The following is a 20,328-nucleotide window of genomic DNA, read 5'->3' on the forward strand; positions in this document are numbered from 1 at the left end:
CTCAGTGCCAGCAACCGCATGGCAGCCACAAACACCATCTAAAACAACCATCTACAAGCTGAAGATCCCGTCTTCTGGCCTCTGAAAGCACCGTGCACAAACACACATGCAAGCCTCCTGAGAGCCGGACATGGCTCACAGGCGAGGTCAGAGTGCTGGTGTGCAGTTCAGATTACAGCACACACCTCTAACAGTGCCGTGGAGGTGGGGCACACAGCTTGTTAGCCACCGCCTAGCCAGTGTCTCAAACCACCCCAAGTCTTTCTTTGGTCATGCAGACATGAGTACACACGGACACACGCACTCCTACACAACACTTGGCCAGCCGCCCCACTGCATGCAAAGTGCTGCCTCAAGCCCAGCACAGCAAACTCGACCTCTCCTCACAGCCTCAGTGCAGCTGGTGCCTTTCACTCCACTGTACCTCACACCAGGCTCTCCCTACTCTAAAAACCATCTCTCAGGCACTAAGGACAACAGATACTTTTTAGGCTATTAACCTAACCAACTCCTTTTCTCTGACTACAGATCATATGCACCGAGTCTTTCCCACCTTCAGCGTCGTCTCCAGTATCTCAGAGTTCTACACTGCAAGCTGACATTTCCACCCCGAAGTCCAGACAGCAGGAACGCATGACTACCCAGAGCAGGATCCTTCAAAAGAGCCTCCTGGCCACCAGTCAGCTCCGGCTGGCATGGCCTACACATGAGAGTGGCCACCCAGGCTCCTTCCCAGCCCACGCTCACTCAGGGTCTCACACCACTCCCTTCTCCGTCCTGAAATCCTCGGCCCGTGAGCACCTGCCTATGCACTACGCTGCCGTCCTTGTCTGTTTATGTCTGTGCCCCAGCCAGATCTGTGTCACTCCTTTAAGATTCCTGAGGTCCCTCAGACTAAGGGGCACCCCAACCTTCCCCTAGTAACTAACACACCTAGTTACATGAATTCCTGCTGCTCAGGGAAGCTGCACATTAATTTTTTCCATTGAGAAATGAAACTCTTCCTTGGGAGCCAATACCTAGCTTAGACATCAGTGCCTCCCTGAGGGCGTCTGTCCAATTTACTCCTAAAGAGCCTTGGTGACAGTGAACTCCTTTAGAGCACCAAGCAGCGGCTGTCCCAGCACTCACTCCTTGACATCACAATACTTAGACACTGGCTTTCTGCTCCCATTCCAGACTGGGAGCAACACGATAATGGGGCCAGTGTCCTACTCTGTCCCCACCACCTGCTGCAAAGACTTAACACATAGTCTGTCCCAGTGTGTGCTGAATACAGAATGGAAGCACATCTCAGTCATGGGTATTAAAGATTCAGGGAGGTATTAATTCCTTCTAAATTATTAACTCACTGCGTGGGAAGGCAGCTCTCACTCATTTCTTAAGAAAAAATATATATATTTTATTTGGGAATGGAGCAATGGCTCAGTGGTTAAGAGCACTGGCTGCTCTTCCAAAGGACCCTGTTTCAGTCCCCAGCACCCACATGGCAGCTCCTATAGTCTATACCTCTAGGTCCTGGGGCTCCAACATCCTCTTCTGGTATGTGGTGCAGACATAGCCATGCAGGCAAAACACCCATGCACATAAAAATTTTTAAGATATTTAAAAGATTTATTTTGTTCTTAAAAGCGTGTGTGTGTGTGTGTATGTGTGTGTGTGTGTGTGTGTGTGTGTGTGTGAGAGAGAGAGAGAGAGAGAGAGAGAGAGAAAGTGAGGGTGCCTATGAAGGCTAGGTGTGGGATTTCCCCGTAGCATGAGTTACCAGGTTTGAAAGCCACCGAGTGGGCACTAGGAGGAGAGCTGAGTCCTCTGGAAGAGCAAAAACTCCCTCCTAACAACCACTGAGCCATCTCTCCGGCCCCATCTTCACCTACTTATTAGCAAGTGACACCCTCAGCATTTCAAACACCCTCTAAACTACTGCACCCTCCTGACAAAATCCAAAATTACCTCCTTGAACACTATCACCACGACAGCTGGTCCCACTGCCAAGAGCAGCACCTACCACCCTAAGTCACCAGTCCTGTGGAGACTTCCAGTCCAAACATCAATGTCAGTGCTCTGTGAGACTGCTTCCTGTCTATCAGAACACCCGAAAAGCCATACACATCAGCACTGCTCTGACTGGACAGTCTGTAGAAAGCAGAGCAGACTAGAGCAATCACCGCTCCATCTCCACCATTCATTCACTGAGTGACCCCAGAGCCTCACTGGGTCATCCGTCAGCAGGTTATCACAGCGCTTACATGATGGTATCGGTAAAGCTTCCAGTTCAGTGTCTGACAACCAGAACAGAAAAGAGGGGAAGTGACCGTCAGCATTACAGGAGACTCGGGCCCTCCAGACTGCCCTTTATCCACAGAACGAGCTGTTAGGGCAGAGGTCCATCTAACTGCACAAGCCCCCTGGCTCTCTCTCTATCAACAGATCCAAATGAAGCGAAAGCAACACAATCAGGACGTTTTTAAAAGACTGAGCAAGCAGGTTAGCTGAAAGCCCCGTGCCTGAGGCTCAAGCACAATCGACATGATTAGACTTTGATTCCAGTGTAGACAGGAAGCTTCTGCCCCCGTTCGCACCATCAAAAACAGCATAAGAATCCCAAGAACTACAGTCAGCTTCCAAAACTTAGCCACTGCGAGGACCAAACATTCAGAAACTGCCATGCCTTTACCCAGTGGCTAATGCTTAACTAGCAAATTACGCAACATTTACTAGTAACCGGATACTGTTTGCCAGAAGGCTCCTGGATGTTCATGGCACTCTCTGGCCTGAGAAACTGGCACTCTCTTCTCTGTCAGTAAAGTTTCTTCTTTGGGTCCTAGCACTTGACAGGGCCAATACAAGTTCCTGTCATTGCTGTAAAATGTGTTAACTCATGGCACTGAACACATTTACTACCATTAAAAATGTCAATAAAAATGTATATAACAAAAAATTACCTGCCTATATAATAAACTCCTTTTTTATTAATGACAAACACAATTCTTCAGAACTAACATTTTCCCCATTTTAGCATGTTTTATGGGCGGAGGGAAGAGTGAGGTAAAGTCAGAGGACAGCTGGAGTCTGGCCTCTCCTGCCATGGCCCTGGGGAATCAGACTGAGTAATGACCCCCTTCACCTGCTGAGCCATCTCACAGGCTGGGTTTTGTCTTCCTGGGACAAGTGCTCACTCTGCAACCAGGCCGGCCATCCCTGAACTTAAGTGACCCTCCTGCCTCTCTGCTGAAGCACAGGATCACTAACATGTGTGTGGGCCACCGTACCAGGTTCTCACAGTCCTTAATTCTAGGGGGCAGGTGGGTGATTTTTATCTTCTACTTAGTGTCTGTTTCTCATTTCCGTTTTTGTATAATTTCTATTTTTATCATTGTGAATGTGCTCGCAGATGCTCATGGGCCAGCCTTTGTGTGGAAGCCAGAAGACAGGTCAAGGAGTTGGTCCTCTCCTACCATAGGTTCCAGAGCTGAACTAGGGTGACCAGACTTGAGCAGCAAGTCCTTTTACTTGCTGAGGCCTTCATCAACCCTAAAAATATCTAAGTCCCCAAATATCTTTGTCATGCAAGTACACAAGAAGAAAACTAGTAGTAGGTAGCCATCTTTGAATCCTAGAAACAATGAAGTTATCTACCCTCTATTCTCTGTCACCGGCCAACAGCTGAGGCTCAGATCATGTGTGCATGACACAAACCTTTAATGTAGGCTTATCAGAGGTAACAGCTAAACAAATCAAAGAACACACCAAGCCAGGGACTTCAGAGAGGAAAGACACATACTTTCATTAAGCTGCATCTACACAAACCATCCATCCCTACAGGATCTTCCTTCCTATCTTCCTTTGCAAACATTGCAAGGAAGGGTCTTGAAAGGTTCAGCCAAAGGCCTATGTGTTAAAGACTTGTCCGAGTTGTACTGAATTCAAAAGAAGCCCGTCTGAGGTCGCCAGCATCAACAGCATGTAAGCAGTTAGCAGATTCCAGCAGGACCAAGAGATTTCCATGAATGGTTCTGGAATTTGGTTTGGTGAGAAGGTGTTGTTTGCTTGCTTGCTTGTTTGCTGATTTGGAAGATTTTTTGACATAAGGTCTTTGTGGTGGTTTGAATGGGAAGGTGTTTTTAGATAGAGTAGGGATGGCTTTGTTGGAGGAAGTGTGTCACTGGGGTTGGGCTTCCAGAAACCCAACCAGGCCCAGTGTCACTCTCTTCCTGTTGACTCTCTGCTCCTTCAGCAGACGGCAGCCTGTACAGAGATGACGGTGACTAAACCTTTAAACTGTAAGCCAGCCCCACTAAGTACTTCCTTTTTAAGAGTTGCTGTGGTCACGGTGTTTCTTTACAGAAACCCTGAGCCTGTCTCTAACTCAGGCTGACCTCAAACTGAACACTTCAGTCTCAGCTTCCCCAGTGCAACCAGTACAGGTGCCTCCAGCACCAGGACTCTGTCCTTGGCTAGGTATACCAGGGAACCAAAAGACAGTTCTCTGTGAAGCTCTGGCTGTCCTGTAACTCTTTCTGTAAACCAGGCTGGTCTCGAACTCAGAGATTCACCTGCCTTTGCCTGTGGAGTACCAGGATTAAAAAGTATGAACCACCAGGGGTTGGGGATTTAGCTCAGCGGTAGAGCGCTTGCCTAGGGAGGGCAAGGCCCTGGGTTCGGTCCCCAGCCCCGAAAAAAAGAACCAAAAAAAAAAAAAAAAAAAAAAAAAAGTATGAACCACCACTGCCTGGCTCTAAAAAAGGTGACTTAAAAAAAAAAAAAAAAAAAAAAAAACTATACCACAACTGTCTCCTTAATATAAGTCTGTCTAAATAGTAATTACTCCATAAACACCAGCTCAAAGTAAAATCGTACAGGTTTTTAAATAAGTTCAAGAGCCACATGGACTCAAACCAACAATAAAACAATCCTTCCTTTTCATTTTCCAAATTATACTTCTTTCATTGTTCAAAATAACTTATTTAAAAATGATGGGCTACTCCTAGCCCTCTCACCAGACACTAACAAAGATGGTATACACCAGGCGGGGAGGGACAAGCCTTTAACTCCTGTGTTTGGGAGGCCCAGGCCAGAAGATCTGAGTCTGAGGCCAGACAATGACATAGTAGTAACCTATTTCAAATAGGAAAGTGATTGCTGGGCTGTCAAGATGGCTGTTCTGATGAAGGAGCTTGTTAGCAGGCCTGGCAACCCAAGGGGATCTTCAGAACCTGTGGAAAGGTAGGTAGCAAACACTGAGCCCAGATCTGTCCTCTGACCTTCACGTACTAGCCAGAGAATGCACGCCCACAATCCCTACCCACAAACTCAAAAGTAGTAAACAGGATCAGTGAAAACCATTGATCCTAGCATTTGAGAGGCAGAGGCAGGCAGAGCTCTATAAATTCAGGGCCAGTCGGCCTGTTCTGCACAGTGAATTCCAAACCAGCCAAGGCTATATAATGAGGTCCTATCTCAAAAAAAAAAAAAAAAAAAAAAGATTATTATTGAACTGGAAAGGATTTGAGGTAATTTTCAAGTAAAAACTAAAAGGCTGTATAACTTTAGTACCTGATGTGTGCAGCCAATCCCCAAAGGGGGGGGGGGGGATGATAGCCCAGCAAAAGACAACAGAAAAAATGGAGTGGAGGAAAGGCATAATGACATTTCCCAAAGCAACTACATCATTAGGAAACCAAGCCTAGAGTGGAAAGGACTTGAGATTGAAGGGCAAGGGCTCACCAACCTGTATCTAACCCCATAAGAACTGTGCCAGCTGGCTTTGTCAGCTTGACACAGACTTAAGACATACAGGGAAGGGGTTGGGGATTTAGCTCAGTGGTAGAGCCCTTGCCTAGGAAGCCAAGGCCCTGGGTTGATCCCCAGCTCAAAAAAAAAAAGAAAAAAAAAAAAAAAAAAGACATACAGGGAAGAGGGATTCCCGCCCGCCTGGCAGTGTTCCCCCATGCTCCTGCTTGAGTTCCTTCTAGCTTCCCCCAGGACGGAGTTTAACCTGGAGGTGAAATAAACCCTCTGCTCCCCAAGCTGTTTGTGGTCAGTGTCCTATCACAGCAACAGAAAGCAAACTAAGAACAAAGCTGTGGAAGATGCATCAAAACGCAACAGCAGTGAATGCTGGAAGACACAGGAATGAGAAGGCACGCTCTGCTGTTAAAACAACCTTGCCCATCTATCACTCCAATAGGAGACAGTTACTCTCAGCTCTCCAGACAGTTTCCTGCTGTCCTCTCCACCTTAAGTTACTTAAAAGACGTCATCCAACAGTGTTCTCAACAAAACCAAAGGAGGATGTATGATTCAGACAAAACTGGAACACAAATCCCAATATATCAGCATACATGGCATCTTAAAAACAGATGTGGTAATCTCTAATTCCAGCCCTGAGGAGGCAGGCAGAGATAGTAAGATCTTGTATTTAAAAAAAAAAAAAAAAAAAACAGAGTTGTATAACAGATGTGATGATTATTTATCTTTGAAAGATTTGCAGATATAAAGATAATTGTTTCTTTAGTCAGCAAGAAAAACGAACAATTTAGGAAAACTGTACAAGACATGACAGGATCCAAATAAAAAAATTAATATTAGCATGTTTTGAGAAAATTGTGGTGGTGTATGCCTTTACTCCCAGACGTCGGGAGGCAGAGGCAGGTGGATCTCTTGTGCCTGATCTACAAATGAAGTTCCAGAACAACCATTGACTGTTACACAGAGAAACCTTGTCTCCAAAAACAAAATGGGAAAACACCTGATCCTGACACTTCAAGCATATACTGTTTAACACAAATCTAGAAATATGTTTGATACTTGGTATCTTAAAACTAGAACTGTCACGTTTCAGATACACTTCTTAACTGCTCTTCCTTTCCTGCTCACCTTTACTTTCCTTTCATTGTTTTGTCACCATATGCTCTACAATACATCAATAATCCCATATGATCTTTTTCAGTTTTTAATCCTACTTAAACCAAGAGGTGGTTGAGCCATACCATTTACAACTACCGTCAGCCAGGTGGCAGTATTGCTGCTGTGTAGACACCATCAATGGTTTATCTTCTGCAAAGATTATCGAGTCCCAGCATCGAAATGCCTCAGACCACACAAAAGACAGTTTTTGTTTGCTTGCTATATGGTCTCCCCTACTGCACCCTAAAACTAGGACATTGGTTTATTTACTTATTTAATCTGTGAACTCAAAATGAAACAGTAACTGGTGCATACCAACCAATGTTTGACCTATGGAACATTTTAACATCTCTAAAGTGGCCAATGGGTCCAAGTCAAGAGCTGGCCCAAATTTTGTTTTTCTTTTACTAATACACATAATAATGACCAAGTTTTACAAGCAATGGCACCTAAGATTTAAAGAAATGCAATAAGAGGAAAAAAAAAGGTGAGGCATAACTTTAACAGGGCTTCTCTGTGTAGCTCTGGCTGTCTGGAACTCACTCTGTAGACCAGGCTATCCTGGAACTCAGAAATCTGCCTACCTTTGCCTCTCAAATGCAGAAATTAAAGGCCAGCACCTCTGCGGCCACCACCACCTGAGGGTAAGGTGCACCTTTAATCCCAGCACTAAAGAGATAAAAGGCAGGCAGATATCTGGGAGTCCCAGGCCATCCAGGACTACATAGTTTAGGTCCTGTCTTTAAAAATAAAAAGAGGAAGATAAAGATGTTATCACTTCTAAAAATGATCCCAAGTGTTACTGAATCCAAGAACAGAAATGGAAGGTTATACACGCACCGACAGACACTGGGCCTTAGTTCCAACACCGGGGTAAAGGACTAGCTTCAGTTCATCTCAAAGACGAGGGAGAGGGACAAGGCAGGGAAAAGGAGAGATACGGTAGCACGTGCCTTAATTCCAGTTGGGCAGCAGAGGCAGGTGGATCTCTAATTTGGGGTCTGTGTAGACCAGCAATGGTCTACAGAGATCGCCAAGCTAGTGCTACACAGTGAGACTGTCTCAAAAAGCAAACAGCGCTGGAGTGAAATACCCCAGCATTGAATGCTCTCTATCCCAGTGCACCCAGGTTCCATTCCCAGCACCCACGTGGTGGCTCACGTCTATAATTCTAGTTCCAGAGGAGCCTACGCCCTCTTCTGGCCGCTGTGGGCACCAGGAATGCACGTGGTGCAGACATTGATGAAGGTAAAACACCCATACACTTAAAAGATGGGTGGGCAAGCCAGTGAATCCTGGTTGCCGAAGGATCATCACTTTAGGTCAAGGTGCAGACAGCTTGGGGAAGAGAATGAGATTTCTTGTCTCTAAAACAAGTGGCAAGTAAATGTTCATTCTAAACCAGCCTACATACTGTTTTATTGTTACTACATACATTCTTGCCGATCTTTAAATTATCTGACATGGTAGTATACACAACCCTAGAGAAAGGAAGAGAGGGAAACAAGAAGGTTCGGATGTACAGAAAAATACCCGAGGCAAACAGTCTGAATCAGATAGCTCCCCCCGAATCTACTAGCAGTGGGAAAAGACCATGGATTCCAAACTAGAATTTAGCAACTCTCTAAAGTTTGCCACCAATACTTGTTGCACACAAGTAACAGTTACACACTTTACCCATCAGGAAATCAAGGAAAAGGACAGCAAAGCTGTTCCCTGGTCTGAAAACTCAGCTCTCCCCAAGTCAACACATCTCAAACACAGAACCCTTTGACCTTCCATGGCCGAGGGGTACGGGGTCTCCAGAACGGTTTCTAGTTAAAGGACTACTTTATAGGAGGACTAAATCGAGCAAGAAAGTGCTACTGCCTGCAGGGTGGGCGATCGGCGACTCAAAGGACCACAGTCGTGGTCTATGAGAGCCCAGGTTAAGGAATCTGGTGCTCAGAACATCTAAGGACCTGGACGCCACCAGAGGACATCCTAGTGCAAAGGAAACTCTCCAGAGAGGGAAACCCAACTAGCCCTGGGCCAGAGGCGTGCAGCTCAGTCCCCGCCCTTCCCGCGCGGGGAAGACTGGCGCAGTTCACAAGCAAAATGTCACAGGGCCAAGACTGAGCGCGCCAAAGCAAGGCCCACCCACGGGAGCCGCGGACGCTCCCGGCCGGTCCCTCCCCTTCCTCCGCCCGCCTAGAACTCATTCATTCTTCTGGCGGTTGATGAGTCCACCCAGCCCAGCCGCCCAGGCCCAGCAAGCCCACCAGATGCTTTGTCTCCCACCAGCCGGAAACACGGGCGCGCACTCGAGCGCGCGCAATGGCATCAGCTCCCCGTACCCGGGGCCTAAAGACGGGGGAATCTGGGGTCCGAGGTCAAGTCCCAGACCCAGCCACCTAGAAATGATCGCCAAGACCCCACCGTCTCTACAACTCAACCATTCTTCAAGGCACCCCTGTTCAGTTTTAAATCACTAGATTCTCCATTCTGCTTTCAAGAGATAGGGGCCCAGTCCGGTTCGGAAGGCCGAGGCACCTGGCCTGTGCGGTCCCTCCCCGGAGCATGGCGTGACGGTCCAACTCGTACTCACTTGAGCAGCAGCTGGTCGTGCTCGGCCTTGAACTTGCCCAGCTCGATCTGTAGCTTGGCGCGCTCGCGGGCCGTGTCGTCTAGAGCGCGGCGTGCGTCGGCCAGCTCGGTCTCGTAGAGAGCCTTGAGCCCGGTGAGCTCGCGGCCGCGCACCTCCTCGCGCTCCGTCACCTGCAGCTGCAGCGCGCTGTTCTCCGTCTCCAAGCTGCGCACCTTGTCAATATACACCGCCAGACGGTCGTTGAGCTCGCGCAGCTCCTCTTTCTCCTGCAGCCGCGACAGGCGCGTGGGGCTGAGCGGCGTGGCGGGGGCGCTGGCGCGGCTGCCCGCCCGCTGCTGCACGGGGGTCGCGGTCGCCATGGCGGGCGGCGGGATCTAAGGTACAAACCACAGGCCGGCGAGGACCGAGTGTACCTGGGATGGCGGCGGCGGGGCTACCGCACAAAGAGCGAAGCGGGAGGGCCGCGATCGCCCGCCAGACGCCCTTTGTGAGTGTACACGCTCACTCGCAAACGCGCGCGGGAAGAGGCCAGGACAGCCTGGAGACCGAAACCGGTGCGCGTCGCGGACGCGAGTCTCCCGCTCGTAGCACTTTGTTTCCTCTCGGGCTGCTCAGAGCGGCAGGCGGGCCGGGGAGGAGGGCGGCGAGAGGCGGGTAGGAGGCGAGGCGCGGGGGGCGGAGGTGGCACGGGCCGCGCTCCGCAACATGGCGGAGCCCCACGTGACCGCCGCTGGCCAATGGCGAGCGGCCGGCGCGCCCCTGCGGCTCGGGGGCCCGGCCTAGAAATTCAAAATCTGACCCTCGGGCAACCGTCGGCCTCGCGCTCCGAGCTGGGCGTGGCGGGGAGGGGTGCACCGAACTGCTCGTTCCTTAGCCCGGAACCCAGCGCCTGCCGGGTCTCGTGGAGCCCCGTGGGGACCCCTGGAAGGGCCGGGCCTGCGAATGGCGGGAAAGAACCGCAGGCTTCCGGGGCGGGTCCGCGCCGCCTCCCGCTGCCCGCGGTTCAGGGAAATTCAAAAGTAAACTGGACCGGCCACCGGCGTCCGCGGGCTGTGTAACCTCATGCAGAGGCCTGACCTAAATGGGTGCTGCGTTCCCAGCTCCCAGCTCTGCTTGCTGGTCCCAAGATCGTGCCGCTATTTTTCTCTAGGATGGAAAACTGTCCGCGGGAGCATCTAGTTGTGTTGAAGCCAACTGACTTCAAAAGCAGCATTGATTTTTAAATCATTGGCTTCCAATGCTGATGGGCGGTCCCTTGTCTGTTTGCTGGTGTGCAGTTCTGTAAAATCAAAACAGCCCACCAATAGTCTTATTAATCTGACTTGAATAATGGGGTAAGCTGTCGTGGTTGGTTAGAATAATAAGAGTCTTGACTTGAGAAAATTGAAATAACCTTTGTCTTGTTTTAAAAAGTTACCCCCAGGAATTGGCCCCTAGATTGATTTTGATATTTTGGTCCTAAGACAAGGTTTTTCGATATGTCACCTCGGCTAATATTTAATTTGGGGCAATCTGCCCTCAGCCTCCACAGTATTGGGATTACAGGTGTAAGAAAGATATCACCCCTCGGGTTTGTTTTGGGTTTTGGTTTTTTTGAAGTTCTCAGACCTCGGTGGAGTCAAGCCAGCGGTACACTGCCTGCTCTCAACAGCGAGTGCCTTTCTGTGGATAGAGTTTCTCAAACTCAGATTTTGTGTTTGCGGTTGATACATTGTATTTTGTGTGAGAGCTCTCAGAGGTCAAAGGAGGCCTGAGGACTACTCCGAGTCCCCATCCACAGTGGAGTCCTGGCATCCACTGGAACTCAGGCATGCCAAGTCCCTTTATGTGCTGATGCGTCCCGCCCACCCCAGAAAGCTCTACCATTTTGAGGACATTATACCAGGATTTCCTCTTGGGAAAATGGAATGATTCCTAGTTTCCAGGGAAAGATGTACAGTGATTAAGTATATAAAATGTATTAAGTCACTGTATCATGGATATATAGTAACTCTTGCTAACTGTAATCAACTACCCCGATCAAAAGCAATGAAAAAGATTTTTTAGTTGGGTTTAGGTAGCTGCCCCCTTCCCCATTTTTGGCCACATGTTTTGCTAAATGTGTGCTCTGTCTGCTATCAATCTCTCCTGAGATGGAAGTAGCTTCATCCTCCATTACCCGACACCTAACTACCCGATGTGCAGCCTCTGTGTTCCCTTCTTCCCTGTCCTAATGAAAATAATTTCTGAAATCCCTTCACCTCCAGGGTTTCCCATAACTAGAAATTGTTTTTAAGTGTGGTGAGAATACTTTTCTATGGACTAGTACAACCATGGTTTCAAATATACTTTCCTGGTTTTCCTATAAAACTCCACACGTCAGGGCATGTATCTTAATTATTGGTTAGTTTATATAGACCCCACCAGGCTCCAACATGCATGCCTTTGTTTTCCTCTTCTATAGTCTTGCTGTAATGACAGCCACCCTACTACATATATGTAAGTTCCCTAACTTACATGGCACTTGCCCTACTTCCTGTTTATCATTTGGATTTGGGATGGAAAATCTAGGATACCCAAGAGATCTAGGAAGAAGGGGCCCAGAGTGGATGAGGATAGCCAGGAGGTAGGGGTCGTGGGGAGAGGGGAATACTAAATGGGAGGAAGCTACTTGCATCCCAGGAGAGGATAGTGACAGCTAGCAGATAGCTGGGCGTGCAGGTGTGCAAGCAGGATAGCTAGGACACAGGCACAACTGAGAAGTACTAAAAGCCATACGTTAGAGTGCATGAAAGCAAAAGTAATTGGAAAACATGATCTTCTACGGAGGCCAGTTGCTTCATCTCTACTTTGCCGAATGGACTTTTTCCAGTTGCAAAGGGATAAGAGTAAGTCGTGTTTCGGGCGATTGAGCGACCATCCGGGATCTCTTACAACTCCGATTCTGACGGCTGTGTGTTAAAAGAGCCTAGGGAATAAAAAGCACAGTACACACAGCATCTTTGGCCAGGACGGTCCTCGCAGCACAGCCTCTGCAAGTTCATATACTACTCAGAATTGCTTCCCAAGTCCACTTGTGGAAACCTGCGCATGTGGTAACAGGAGTGGTGGGCTCTTTCCCTTCGACTCTGCAGTTTCATCTTTGTGTTGGTTTGCTTTGGTTTTCTTCAAGACTGAGTTTCCCTGTGTAGCTGGCCTCGAACTCAGAAATCGACTGCCTCTGCCTCCCAAGTGCTGGGATTGAAGGAGTACACCGCCACTGTCTGATTTAGTTTCATTTTACTACTGGCATACTGATTGGGTTTTTCTTTAAAGTGATTTGCACTCTGACCCAGAGGAGTCACCTGACAAAATGTGATCATAATACAATAGTTTCAAATCACTGTAAACTATTCTAAATCAATGTTTATGTATCCGATTTTTAAGGTTTTTGTTTAATCTTAAAAAGGGCTGCCTCTTCACCCTGCACCTCTACCCTTGAGTATGATTTGGAAGTGTCAATAATTTTTTATTGCTGTCGAAGTGTAAGATTTGCAGATAATTAGGCTGCTTCTAATCTGATTGGAACTGGCCCAGCTCAAAGAGTCAAGAGTTTTCCGTCCTCATGAGCAACCCTAGGTAGGTCACTCTTTTTATCTTGCGCTATGGCTGACTAGTAGCCAAGTTTTTAGCTTAATTCCTCCACTACAAAAATGAGACTCTTCTCCCTGAAGCACTATGGGTAGTTAATGGTTACTGGAGAAAAATGAGTCATTTTTGTCAATGATGTAGGCACTGATAAGTTGCTCTCTTAAGTAACACCCCGCACCCACACATACTCATGAGTTTAACTCTGATTAAACTCAGTGGGTCACAAAAACAAAAAGAGGAAAAGAAAGATGAAAATAAGAGGGAGGTTGGGTGTGGAAAGAGGCAGGCAGATAGAACTCTGTGAGGCCAGCCTGATCTACAGAGGGCGTGCCAGGACAGTCAGGGCTACAAAAATAAAAAAGGTGGAGACTCATTAGAAGAAAAAGAAACCGTTCAGAAAAAAAAAGAGCGGGAGGTGATTAGACAGGGTGATGTGGATTAAAATAGCCAAACTATGTACATGTATGACAGTGTCAAGGATGGGCCAGTGGAATGACTCGGTAGGGAAAGCATTTGTTCCCTGATTTCAACTGCCAATTGCTAACACTCAGGTGATGGAAGGAGAGAACAGACTCTCTTCATGCAAGCACCTATATTCATTCATTCATTCATTCATTCTCTCTCTCTCTCTCTCTCATATCAATGAAATTTGACAGGAATGATGTAAAGACTTCCTACTACATCTTCCCTCTTTGGCTCCTCATGTCTCCTGAAGACTTCCTGCTCCAGATCAATATGAAAAAAAGATAGGTGGCATCCTTTGTGGTCCCTGCAACTGAATTCAGGAAAGCAAACTAAAGAGGGGACGCACAGAACCTGTATTGTTGGCATGGTGATATAAAACAATGACGTTTCAGTCAGGTAGCCATGAGTCTTCTGGTCCCATCTTCAGGTTATCATTCTTCCTGAGATTGCCAGACTGGGCCAAGTAAGGTTTCAAGAAAGAGTCTGATTGAACCAAGTTCCCTCCTCCACTATAATCTTCCCACACCTAATAAAATTCCCAACTGTGTAACGGACAGTTGGAAGCCAGGTACCCTGCAAGACTCAAGATCTTCAATCACACTTGTGGGCTGAGATGAAGGGGTTGAAGCTTAAACAGTAAAAATGATTTGTGACTCACAGAAAAAGTCCCCTCCACACACACACACACACACACACACACACACACACACACACACACACACACACACACACACACACTGCATTCCCTCCACATTGGATCAGAAGAGCGGGATCCAACAGCAACCTTATCTAGAACTGTGGCAGTCAGCAGCTTCAAAAGGGCAGCAAATAGCAAAGTCCTTGCCTAGGGCTCAACCCCCAGCACCGAAACCAAAAAAGCAGTCGTAAAGGCTAAGATAAGAGGAACATCTGGCCTCACCTGGGATGCCAGATGCCCAGATAGTCAAGCTTCCTTCTAGGTGCTTCTGTAACGTTTCTGGATGACTTTTCATTTCAGTCAGCAGTCTTTGAGTGAATGGGAGGCTGGGATAGAACAGGACTCTCCTCCGAGGAAGGAAAGGGGGATGCTAAAAGACCTCCGGCTTGATCATCAGCCTTTCCCGGCTCCCCAGCTACAATTACCCTGCAGATGGTAGGCTCACCAGCTTTGAACCAATTCCTTAAAATATATCTGCCCTGTGTAAATATACACCCTGTCTATCTGAAAGATTTTTAGGAAAACTAGACTAATACACCTTCCTCCAGCCCATCTGAAGGGTCTGAAAGAGCTAACGAAAGCCTGCAGGTTGGAGTGAGTCACTGAGACAGGAAAGGTTCCAACATCTGTTGAACATATGCACGTTGTGGTCTAACGCTCTAATTACACTAGGGCAAACTACGTACCAAACAAAACACTGGGCCAGGTGATCCCCACTGAAGGTCTCCTGCTAATAATCTAGACCCCAAGTACCAAGTGCTGAAAAGCCATAACAAAGTAACAACCTAAGAGCAATCAAGGGCCAAAGGCGTGTGGGAGGAGGGAGCAGAAAAGACAATCTATGAGCTGGCACCTAAGAATGTCAGCCTCCGGGGATTGGCAAACGGATCCCGATACCTTGCACAGGCCTGAGAATGCCAACCCACAGCCTCCAGGGGAAATTGGCGGAACTCTCAGGTGGCATCCCTAATCTCCTCGTGTTGTGCTTTTTGTTTTAAACTATGCCACACGGGGAGTCCTTTAGGAAGCGGTGAGAGATGTAGATTTCAGTCACAGGACCAGCCTTTACTAATCAAGAAGAACTGAAAACTGAAGACGCTGTTATTAAGACAAGTAAACTGGTTAAGATGGACCAAAAGTAGTAGTAATTTCTTCTTGCCTCAAACAAAAATGGAAAACTAAACAGGAAATTTTCCCGCACACCTACTAGGTGTTAGGCAACGCTCTGTATACTTGAAAAGAGATTTACAAGGACTGGGGAGATGACTCAGCGACTAAGAGCACTCCATGCTCTTGCAGACGACCGAGGTTCTATTCCCAGCAACATCATGGTCTCTGTAATTTCCATAAAATCCAACAACCTCTTCTGACCTTCGTGAATACTTTATGCACATACACACGTGTGCTTCTTACATACATGCAGGCAAAATAATCATGTTAAAAAATTTAAATAAATCTTACATTTTTATGAGTCCACTATAGCCATCCGCAGGCACACCAGAAGAGGGCATCGGATCCCATGACAGATGGTTGTGAGCCACCATGTGGTTGCTGGGAATTGAACTCAGCACTTCTGGAAGAGCAGTCAGTGCTCTTAACCACTGAGCCATCTCTCCATCCTTAAGTAAATCTAGAGAGAGGAAGAGGGGAAGGGAAGGGGAGGGAGGGGGGAGGGAGAGAGAGAGGGAGAAAACACGAGAACGAGAGAACGAGAACCCAGGCATGGTGGTGCTTGCCTTTAATCCCAGCACTCCAAAGGCAGAGGCAGCCTGATCTCTAAGTTTGAGGCCAGCCTGGGCTACAGAGCAAGCTCCAGGACAACCAGGCCTTCACAGAGAAACCCTGTCTTGGAGTCCTGGGGAAAGGAGAAAGAGGAAGATGTTTGATTACAGGCCTAACATATGTGATACGGGTTCCCCTGGGGTTCCTGGAGCTCTTTGAACAGCCAGTCTTGCCAATTGGTAAGCATCAATTTCTGGGAGAGACCCTTCATCAAAAGATAACATGAAGGGCAATTGACCACAATACCTAACATCGACTTCTGCCTTCGGCACACATAGTACCACACACAAAAATGAAAATTAAAAGAGAATTTGGCTGAATATTTGTTAGAGAGGTTTTACAAAATTTATGAATTAGAGGCTCAACGGTTAAGAACACCAACTGCTCTTCCAGAGGTCCTGAGTTCAATTCCCAGCAACCACACAGTATCTCACAACCATCTGTAATGGGATCCAATGCCCTCTTCCGGTGTGTCTGAAGACATCTACAGTGTATTCATATACAAAATTAATAATTCTAAAAAATTATTAAAAATAAATTATGAATTTTTCCCCTGGGCACATGAGGAAGGACAGACAGTAGACATCCCCAAAGGTACTTCTCGGATTTGAGGGGCACATGGGATTTCTTTTGTTCATCAAGGGATCATGGAACTAAATGTTGAGCCTTGTCTCACTGGAACTCCTGAGTTTCATCCGGATCAAGGTAAGTATCAGATCAGGAACAAAATGTAACTGGATCAGAGAAGGTGCCATGACAGCTGGGCCCACAGAAGTGACCCAGCACTCCACACTCTCTGGGGAAAGGACCCTCCCTCCCTGTGTTAGCCCCTTCACAGAGTTTCCAGAAGTGTGTGGTCACTGGTAAGAAATAGGTTTCATTTCTCCCACTTCCTCAAGCTTTAATTTACTAGACTTCCTTTAATGGATTCCAGTTGGTTGATCTTAAGATGAAGGATAGAGAAATGAAATCTCAATTGTCATAGGAAAAGGGGAAGTCACCAAATTACAGGAGTCCAAAGTTTTTATTTCTTTTTTTTTTTTTTTTATATTGTTTTCATTTGGGCTGGAGAGAGCTCAGTGGTTAAGAGCACTGTCTGCTCTTCTTGGTTCAATTCCCAGCAACCACAGGGTGGCTCACAACCATCTGTAATGAGATTTGATGCCCTCTTCTGGTGTGTCTGAGGACAGCTACAGTGTACTTCTACATAATAAATAAATCTAAAAAAAGAAAAATATATCTATAATGTTTTTGTTCTTTGAAATTATAATTATATCATCCCCTTCTCTTTCCTCCCTCCACCTCTCCCATACTGGACCCACTGACTGCTCTCTCTCAACTTCATGACCTTGTTTTAGTTCACTATTAAATATGTACACATATTCTCTCTCTCTCTCTCTCTCTCTCTCTCTCTCTCTCTCTCTCTCTCTCGCTCTCACTCACACACAGAAACACAGATAACTCACACACACACACACACACACACACGAATAACTCACACACATACAAAATAAACTCACACACACATGATTCTCTCTCTCTCTCTCTCTCTCTCTCTCTCACACACACACACACACACACACACACACACACACACACGATTAAATACATGTACAGCCTGCTGCTCAGTCCATGTAATGTCACCTGTACATATATGATCTCAGGGGCAGACAGCTCGCTACTGGATAACCAACTGAGGGCTCTCACATTTCTCCCGTTGTCAGCATTCCCCAGATGCCTGTAGTTCTTTGTCTAGGGTTGAGGCCCTTCCATGTTATCATGTGTGTTGGTGTCATGCTTGTTCAGTTCTTGTTTAGACGGCCATGCTGGCAAAGCTTCATGCAAGTAACACCTGACATTTCTAGGAGAAACAATCTCCCAGCAAATGATCCCTGAGCCCTAGGAGTTGTGTTGGAGATGTGTCAGTCGGGCACCATTTTTATTTCTAAAAGTAAATTAAGGGCCAGTAAGACTCCTCGGCAGGTGAGGGTGGTGACTGTCAAGCCTGGTGAGGTGAGCTCTTACGCTGAGACCCACAAGGCAGAAGAGAACTGACTCCCACAAGTTAGTGTCCTCTGAGTTCTTCACCATTGCCATGGTGCACCTGCATACATCAACATAAGTAAGTGCAAGTTTTTAAATTAAAAAACAGAAGTGCAGGGCTGGAGAGCCTGCTCACTGGTTAAGAGCATTTGTTGCTTTTGCAAAGGACCCAGGTTTGATTCCCAGCACCCACATGGTGATTCACGGCCACCCCTAACTCCAGTTCCAGGGGATCTGAGGCCCTCCTCTGACATGGTGCATATTCAGGCAAAACACTTACACAAAATAAATATACTTTAAAAACATTAAAATAAATAAATAATGTAATGTGAATAAAAGCATCTGTTTGTTTTGTCATGGACCGTTCGTCTTAGTTTAGCATTGGTATTTAGAAAATACTGACTAGTGTGTACAGTAATTGAATTGTCATAGCTTGATTCAATCTTCTATCCTTGTTTTCGTTTTGGTTTTTGTTATTCAAGGCTGGGTTGCTCCAAGTAGCCCTGGCTATCCTAGAATTCACTCTGCTGACAGAGATCCAACTGCCTCTGCCTCCCCGGTACTGGGATTAAACACACGGAATTTAACAAACGTTCCATGAACATAGCTGCAAGCAACTCCAGAGAAATAACAAAGGAGCCTCCACCCCACAAGAGCGCTAGGGGAAAGGTCATGGTCAGTTTCTTGACTTGTGCTCTCCCACATTGTCCCACAGTGACCCGGAACCGGAAGCCAACTTCTCTCACAATGACCTGGAAACCAGACTCTCTCCCAACACAGACTGCTCAGTCGGCTGAGTCACTTTCCACTGGTGTCAAGGCCTGAACAGACACCAAGCTATTGCAAATGGCCAAAGGAGATAGGATCTATTTTTCTAAGATACTGTATTTAAATGGCCCCTTTGTATGCACACCACTTCCACATTTTGAAAATAAGAAGTCAACGTGTGCTTTTTGCATGACCACCAGACCAATCACCGTTGCCTGCTGGACAGAGAAAGGGTAGCATTAAAGGTGCAGCCATCTGCACCCTGCTCCTGGAGAGGCTAGACAAACTAATTGGCACCCTTACCCACCTCTGTACCCACCCTTACCATCATGGCTCCACCATCTGGCTAGACGATCCTTCATGCCAACACCAGCTCCTCCTTCCAGCTCTCTTTGGCTGAAGCAAACCATAGATGTGCACCCTCCTAGAAAGGCAAAAACAGTCTTCAGTGGAACTTTCAGCCTTAAACTTGTAAAATTTCAGAAAAAAAAAAAAGACACAGATTATCTTCTCTGTCCTCACAACCAATGCCCCTGTCATCTTCTCTTCTCCATCCAGGCAGAGTGGTAGGTGTGGGATCCAGTGTGGTTTGTAATTGACAGTTGTCTAATGACAGCCAAGAGACCAGTTCCTGCCGTGATTCTCTCCCGACGGTTTCACTCAGATAGTTAGGGGCATAAACGGGATCCAAGTGTAGTTAATATAAGGTCTCTTGCTATGAAGCCGTGAGAAACGGTGACAGGTACATTTCTGGGGCAGTAAGAGCTCAGATGGCATCGATCCTTACAGACTCAGCAGAAAGAGAACACCAGGAATGCAGACTAAGGTTTTGAGGATTTGAGCCTTCCAACAAGTAAACACCAAGTAGCTAATAACTGAGAAGAAATAGGACTCCATCCGTCTGAGGCCTGATGTGAACTGGGTGCTCGATCCGCCATCTTTATGATTTAAGGAAATCCCATTAGTCTATGTTACACACACATCTTCCCCTGTCCTTTCTTGTTCTAAGCTGTTTGTTTGTTTGTTTCGAGACAGCATCTCACGCTGTAGCTTTGGCTGTCCTAGAACTCACTATGTAGCCTAGGCTGACCTCAACCTCACAGAGCTGCACCTGCCTCTCTGCCTGTGCCACGATGCCTGGCCAAGCCTTTTGTTTTTCCTATCTTGAACTACAATTGTTATAGACTTTACATATATATTACATACAATATAATGTTAAATATATAGTGTTAAATATATTATATGTGATATGATAAGGCCTGTTTGAGACAAAAAGCAATCAAAGATACACTTTGAAAATCACAAAGGTGTCATTGACTCAGAGTGGGGATTCTGGTTATGAGGTTGGTAATGGGCTATGGTGGTTGACCCGTGACTTGCTCTGTCTTTACACTGCAGGAACGGCAGTGTAAACTTGGAAAAGGGGAGAGCCACAGGGTCCTGATAGCCAAGTGTTTACTATACCGAA

The 20,328-nt window shown here is 46.8% G+C and overlaps 1 protein-coding gene across 1 annotated transcript in view; it reads right to left on the reverse strand.

Annotated features, from left to right (window-relative positions):
* Lmnb1 (lamin B1) overlaps positions 1 to 10,193 on the reverse strand; it is a 42,494-nt gene extending 32,301 nt beyond the window's left edge. Inside the window, exon 1 of the mRNA XM_032885666.1 lies at positions 9,497 to 10,193. Within this exon, the coding sequence (XP_032741557.1) occupies positions 9,497 to 9,855 (359 nt within the window). The 5' untranslated portion in view covers positions 9,856 to 10,193. The remainder of the gene's footprint in view (positions 1 to 9,496) is intronic.
* Positions 10,194 to 20,328: the final 10,135 nt, after the last annotated feature.

The sequence above is a fragment of the Rattus rattus genome, chromosome 15 (assembly GCF_011064425.1).
Source record: "Rattus rattus isolate New Zealand chromosome 15, Rrattus_CSIRO_v1, whole genome shotgun sequence".
NCBI lineage: Eukaryota > Metazoa > Chordata > Mammalia > Rodentia > Muridae > Rattus > Rattus rattus.